At 45.9% G+C, this 7,500-nt stretch overlaps 2 protein-coding genes across 2 annotated transcripts in view; both read left to right on the top strand.

Moving 5' to 3' along the window:
- Positions 1-1,368, top strand: part of LOC308286366 (NACHT, LRR and PYD domains-containing protein 3-like) — a gene marked incomplete at its 5' end in the record, with an annotated part of 38,177 nt that extends 36,809 nt beyond the window's left edge. The window contains one exon of the mRNA XM_080727362.1: positions 735-1,368. Within this exon, the coding sequence (XP_080583488.1) occupies positions 735-1,321 (587 nt within the window). The 3' untranslated portion in view covers positions 1,322-1,368. The remainder of the gene's footprint in view (positions 1-734) is intronic.
- fam219aa (family with sequence similarity 219 member Aa) overlaps positions 1-7,500 on the top strand; it is a 143,428-nt gene that overhangs the window by 41,373 nt on the left and 94,555 nt on the right. The window lies entirely within an intron of this gene.

The raw sequence follows: 7,500 nt of genomic DNA, 5'->3' as shown, positions 1-7,500 counted from the left end.
TATCCTCGGCCCCCTCCTTTTCCCTTGACACCAAGTCTGTTAGCAGAAAACAGCCGATCTACAAGCTCACAATGTCAAACTGGAACGTGCAACATGTTGTGAGCTTAAAGATCTGCTATTTTAGAATTATTATTCCAGGGTGACTAGGGTTCAATTGGTTAATTAAAGCTGCATAAAACTGTATAGACCAAGTATAGAGCCCTGGGAGACCTGTCTATGAAGGGTTAATGTGATTACAACTGGTGGTCCAGGGACCCCCAGGGGTCCTTGGGGGTTCCAGGGGGTCCTTGGGGGGTTCCAGGGGGTCCTTGGGGGTTCCAGGGGGTCCTTGGGGGGGTCCTTGGGGGGTTCCAGGCGTCCTTGGGGGTTCCAGGGGGTCCTTGGGGGGTTCCAGGGGTCCTTGGGGGGTTCCAGGGGGTCCTTGGGGGTTTCAGGGGGTCCTTGGGGGTTCCAGGGGTCCTTGGGGGTTTCAGGGGGTCCCCATCCAAAATGTGATAACACAGTAAAACTCACTTTAAACTGTTTATCCATATTTTACTGTTTTCCATTTAAAGATAGCAGATCTACAAGCTCACAGTGCATCAAGTTGAAAATGTCTCCTCTCCTCTCCTCTCCTCTCCTCTCCTCTCCTCTTCTCATCCTCCTCCTCGTGTGTGTGTGTGTGCGTGTGTGCGTGCGTGCGTGCGTGCGTGTGTGTGATGTATTTAATGTTTACTGTGTTGTTTTCTCATCAGATTCCCATCGTCTCACTCTGGACACAAACACAGCAAACAACGTCCTCTCTCTGTCTGACAACAACAGGAAGGCGACGCGGGTGGAACAGGATCAATCATATCCTGATCATCACGACAGGTTTGATGAAGCGGTCCAGGTTCTGTGTACAGAGGGTCTGACTGGACGCTCTTACTGGGAGGTAGAGTGGAGTGGAAGGGTTATGATAGCACTGACCTATGGAGGAATCAACAGGAAAGGAGAGGGTGAGGACTGTGGACTTGGACAGAATGAGCAGTCCTGGGGTCTGGGCTGTAGTGATGTTCACCATGACCAAGACTATTACGCTGTCAGACACAATAGTAGGGAGACTGCCCTTCCTCTTCGTCCCTCTGACTCCAACAGAGCAGCAGGGGGTCACAGGGGTCAGGAGGTCAACAGAGCAGCAGTGTATGTGGACTGTCCTGCTGGGACTCTGTCCTTCTACACAGTGTCCTCAGACACTCTGACACACCTGTACACCGTCCAAAACCCATTCAATGAACCTCTCTATGCTGGGTTTGCGATTTACCCAGACTCCTCTGTGTGTCTGTGTGAGGACAGGGTGTGAGGACAGACAGACAGACAGACAGACAGACAGACAGACAGACAGACAGACAGACAGACATGAATGTTGTATCATAAAGTAATAATCAGGAACAGTGCCCGGGTAGCTCAGTCGGTAGAGCTCTCGCCTTTGTACCGCAAGGTAATGGGTTCGATTCCGGGCACCGCCAACTCAGCGTATGAGTAGCATGGCTTGGCAAGTCGTGCGGCAAGTACTGGGAGCTGATGGTAGGTGTGGCGCTCCACCTCAGCAGTCCATCTCCCAGGGGTCTAGCGCATTGTAACGGGGACAGACTCCCGCGTGTTACCGGCTGATACCGACAATAAGCCACTCCCGACCTACTTGGTGTGGTGGTGGTTGGGGGGGGGGTTCCATAGCGATGGGGGGGGGGGGGGTCTAACACATTTAAACATGAATATTGTACAGCATTTAAACATGAATATTGTACAGCAGGGGTCTTCAACAGGGGGTCTGGGACCCCAGAGTTACTACAGGGGGTCCTCCAAATCTTTGTGAGAGGATAATTATTTTAATTGAACAACTTTAACCCTCACCTCCCTATTCTGAGGAGGACTTCGCACTGTGAGGCGTTGAGAGCTTGTAGATCGGCTATTTTTAGTGGGGGTCCCTGCTTCATCTCTCTCAACTAAGGGGTCCCTGCTTCATCTCTCTCTCAGCTAAGGGGACCCTGCTTCATCTCTCTCTCTCAACTAAGGGGTCCCTGCTTCATCTCTCTCTGAGCTAAGGGGTCCCTGCTTCATCTCTCTCTCTCTCAACTAAGGGGTCCCTGCTTCATCTCTCTCTCAGCTAAGGGGTCCCTGCTTCATCTCTCTCTCAGCTAAGGGGTCCCTGCTTCATCTCTCTCTCAACTAAGGGGTCCCTGCTTCATCTCTTTCTCAACTAAGGGGTCCATGCTTCATCTCTCTCTCAACTAAGGGGTGCCTGCTTCATCTCTCTCACTAAGGGGTCCCTGCTTCATCTCTCTCTCAGCTAAGGGGTCCCTGCTTCATCTCTCTCTCAACTAAGGGGTCCCTGCTTCATCTCTCTCTCTCAACTAAGGGGTCCCTGCTTCATCTCTCTCTCAGCTAAGGGGTCCCTGCTTCATCTCTCTCTCAACTAAGGGGTCCCTGCTTCATCTCTCTCTCTCAACTAAGGGGTCCCTGCTAGGGTTGGACACGGTAACCGCCGTACCGCCGTACCGCGGTAAACCGAGGTCTACCGCGGTGTCAGTGTGCTTACCGCGGTAAAAAAAGACAAAAAAAAGTATATTTTTTATTGGAAAACCAGCGAGTTTTAAAACAGGGGAGAAGCGAGGACCGCATGCGCTCCATGCCGCTCTGCTCTGGGCCGTGTACCACAGTTTGGAAGCCACATACGTCACTCTCACTCTCAGAGACACAGACAGTCAGACAGACCTACACAGGGCAGCAGCAGCTGCCTGCGTAGAGGAGTACAGCGTAAACTTTCTCTGTAATCCACACGACACAAGGATGTTAATACATACCTTGTGTTGTGGCATATCTTTTTTTATTCATACGGATTACTGGCGGAGCGCGGGCCGCGTGGACTAAAAGCGAAAATGAAACTATTTTACTTTTTCCATCGCGTCGCACGTTGTGCCCCGTCTGTCGGCGCGTCGGAGATTTTATAACCTTTTCTGTCAAGTCTTGTAACTAAAACCTGTATATAGCAGCACTCAATCACTGCGATTTGAGAGTTGAGACGTGACGTGAGTTTACAGAATCACTGTACACGATCTGACTACCCGTCCTCTTCTGGTTTGTTCACACTGCTGTTTGTGTCTGAAAAGCTAAGTAGCTAGCCTACGTTACTATGGTAACCCGACAGTGCAGATCTAAAAGCTCAGAACGCGTCGCGGATGCGATGTGTTGTGAGCTTGTAGATCTGCTCCTTTCAAAGCCATACCCGCTGTGCTGTACGGAGAAGTATAACTCGGGCAGTCAGGCTGTGGAGCTATACTCTATGCTGTGGAGAGGCGACTTTTGGGAAGATGATTGCAATATTTTGGCTTATCGCCGAACCTTAATTAATAGATACGGGGGTGCGGTAATTACCGCAGTACCGGCGGTAAATGGGAAGACGGTAATCGCGGTAACAAAATGTCGATACCGCCCCAGGCCTAGTCCCTGCTTCATCTCTCTCTCAGCTAAGGGGTCCCTGCTTCATCTCTCTCTCTCAACTAAGGGGTCCCTGCTTCATCTCTCTCTCAGCTAAGGGGTCCCTGCTTCATCTCTCTCTCAACTAAGGGGTCCCTGCTTCATCTCTCTCTCTCAGCTAAGGGGTCCCTGCTTCATCTCTCTCTCAACTAAGGGGTCCCTGCTTCATCTCTCTCTCAGCTAAGGGGTCCCTGCTTCATCTCTCTCTCAACTAAGGGGTCCCTGCTTCATCTCTCTCTCAGCTAAGGGGTCCCTGCTTCATCTCTCTCTCAGCTAAGGGGTCCCTGCTTCATCTCTCTCTCAGCTAAGGGGTCCCTGCTTCATCTCTCTCTCAGCTAAGGGGTCCCTGCTTCATCTCTCTCTCAACTAAGGGGTCCTTGGCCTGAAAATGTTGAAGACCACTGCTGTACAGACTTATAGATACAGTGGTTCTCAAAGTGGGGTCCGGGGGTCCTTGAGGGGGTTCCAGGGGGTCCCCAGCAACATTCATGTACATAGCATCAAAATCAGTGTAACCACTTTAACTATATTATAATTATACATTGACCATTTGAAATTAGACGATCTACAAGCTCAGAACGCGTTGCGATGCAGCACATTGTGAGCTTGTAGATCGGCTATTTTCCCCCAAAATTGCCAAAATCTTGTAAACATGTGGTCTGTGGCAAAAAGTATTAACAGACGTGTATTTCTTTCACGTGTCAGACTCTGATCAGATTTAAATATTTAAATATTGTACAGATTTTTTTTATTTTTTGTTCAAGGTGTCTTTATTATTTTGCAACATGTATATTCAGTTCACAAAAGCATACAAAAGAAGATATATTTTTACCCCCCCAAAGTTCACGCTCCGAGAGAGCCACAACCCTGGTGCGTCACTAGGGGTAGGAAAGTGGGACTGAGTTACCAGGGCCCAATGTGTAGGGGCCCTAATAACTTTAGCTATTGAAAAATAGCAGATATACAAGCTCACAGCGCGGCACCGAGTGCCGCGCTGCGAGCTTGTAGATCTGCTATTTTTGAAAAAGTCGTGAAAATGTGTGCAAATCTTTGAATATATGTATGTTTTAAGCGAACATTTCTAACTCAAATTCTGCTTCTGGGGGGGGGGGTCCCTGGAACTAGATATTTTGAGGTCGTGGCCAAATACATATCATCTTGATTCTTGAGGGTCCTTGACATAGGTTTCTTGCACACATTTTCACGATTTTTCCAAAATAGCAGATATACAAGCTCACAGCGCGGCACTCGGTGCCGCACTGTGAGCTTGTAGATCTGCTATTTTTCAATAGTTAACATTCATGGGGGGCCCGCAGTGAATCCTTGTACCCAGGGCCCAGAATGTGGTGCAGTGACGCCCCTGGTCACAACCCTGGTGTCTTGTACCCTGATCAAGAAAATAGAAGAGAATAGTAATAATAATAGTAAAGAAAAAAGGTAAATAAAGCACATTTACATGGACAGGAGAGCACAATAAAGATTATCATTAAAATGAGTAAATAAATACAAATAAAAGAAAACAATATCTAGGCCTACATACATACAATACAATTAAATACAAAACCACACAATGGGGTCAGTATTATTGATTAGTTCATTGATGTCTTCATCCTCTCAATATGGGTTAAAAAAAGGTTGCCAGATGGCAAAGAATTTCAGATCGCCCTCGAATCCTCTTGTGGAGTAACGGATCTTTTCCAAAGTCAAGTGATGCAAACATCATTAACCCATGCTTTATAAGTTGGTGGGAATGTTTCTTTTCTTTCCATTTAAGCAGTATCAGTCGCCTAGCCAAAAGGGATGCAAAGGCTATCATATTCTTTCCACTGCGACTGAGATGTATTTCTTGTGAAACAACTCCAGAGACTGCAATAGAAGCAGAAGGTTCTATTGATCATGGACTACAATTAGTCCAGGCGTTTTGGGCAGTATTTTGATGTAATCGTGCACTTTATGAAAGAAGCATGACATTTGTCACACAGTTAGAACATGCCATATGGAACATTTTTGGCTATAGGGGCATCGCAGATTTGTCTTGGGAAACTTGTGGGAGCCAATTAAAGTTGGGCTCTCATAGACTTTACTATAGATTAAAATAATAAAAAAAATACATATGCTTTAAGTAGCATGTAAGGGGTCAAACTAGGTGTTTTTTGGGCTAAAAGCGGACCCCATAAAACTATGGTTTAGTGATGAGTCATCACTTTTCAAAGTTTTGTGGCGGCCGTTTCTCGGAAAGGAATGTTTTTCGTGCAAAACAAATGCTTGCATTGGATTCAGAATCCCGAATAACACCTAGTTTGACCCCTCACATGCTACTTAAAGCATATTTATTTTTTGTATTATTTGACTTAGTCTATGAGAGCCCAACTTTGATTGGCTCCCACAAGTTTCCCAAGACAAATCTGCGATGCCCCTATATAGTACAGGCAATCTAAGAAAAAAAATGGGCCAACCTTGAACAAATTGCAACACAAACTCTTTCAACTTTTTTTGTTTCATAAATATGTTAGTAATAACATATCAAAAGTCCTAAGAAATCCAAGTGGTGGAACATAGTGAAGTGGTGGAACATAAGTTGGGCTCCCATCGACTTTCTATACAGGAGGAAAATACCCAGAAAAAAGATCTGCTTTAAGTAGGATGTGAGGGGTCTAACTAGGGGTTTGTCATGATGCTGAATCCATTGCAAGCATTTGTTTTGCACAAAAAACATTCCTTGGCCCCAGAAAACGCCCACAAAACTGATGAAAAGTGAATGAGTCATCACTTTTCATCAGTTTTGTGGGCAGAATGCCTGTACTAATAGCCAAAAATTTTCCATATGGCATGTTCTAACTGTGTGCCAAATTTCATGCTTCTTTCATAAAGTGCACAATGTTTGCCTGAAACGCTCGGACTAAATGGTAGCATGTTGAAAAACAATGTAAATATTTTATATCTTATGAAATGTAATTTCACATTTATTTTATATCTCATGAAATGTATTTTCACGTCTATCTTATATTTTATAAAATGTAAATTCACATTTATTTGTATCTTCACGGAAATGAGACCAATGCTTTTTGTATTTAAATTGTGACAATGTTTCATCAATTAATACAATTATGTAAATTGAAAAAAATAAAATAAAACATTTTGGATGTGAATCTGTGCAGTGACTGTGAGGGTCATGTATTTAAACTGGTTGTACTGAGATAACGCACGCACGCACGCACGCACGCACGCACGCACGCACGCACGCACGCACGCACACACACACACACACACACACACACACACACACACACACACACACACACACACACACACACACACACACACACAGAGCTGTGAGCTTGTAGGCCAGTCGATCTGAGGTTTGACCCAAAATAAACTGCAATAGTAATGGTTCAAGGTTTGTTTTATGATCCTTGGGTCATCTAAAAACATGTTAAAAGTTTCCCATTATAGCCTATTCTTAGTGGATCAAGGTGAATTCAGGGGGTTCAAGTTTGGGTCCCTTCACTTACGATACAGGAAGAAAAAAGACCCCCCCAAAAAAAATCTTCTTTAAAGGGGGCCTGTCACCTAAAGGGTTACTGTCACTTTAAGAATCATCTTAACACTTCCAGTGCCAGCCCCTAGAGGGCACCAAAGAATGCCAGGGTTTGTCCCATAGGCGAGCGCATTAGCATCCGGGGACTCACGTTGCAGTGACGCGCGTGCTCACGTTCGTGCACGTCATGGAAAGGTCCCGGATGAAAATGGCTACAGAATAGCTATTAGCATTTTCTCATTTTAAAGATCATTTTTCGGCGATTTCGCCGTAAATAAACCTCGCGCCGCCTCCCTAAAAACACAATCCAGAGATATGGACCTTCAAAGATGTGGTTTTTCATTGGATTCGGCTGCAATTCGTGGCGACGTTACTCGCTAACGGCCGGCGGGGGGGGCGGCCGGATCTCGGCCACTGGATTGAAAATTTAGGCCCAGGCTTCAGAAGGCCATTTTATTAATTTCATT

This window comes from Nannobrachium achirus, assembly GCF_963921795.1.
Source record: "Nannobrachium achirus genome assembly, chromosome: 6".
Lineage (NCBI taxonomy): Eukaryota > Metazoa > Chordata > Actinopteri > Myctophiformes > Myctophidae > Nannobrachium > Nannobrachium achirus.
The sequence above is the reverse complement of the archived record's forward strand: the minus strand, read 5'-3'. Positions and strand labels throughout refer to the sequence as shown.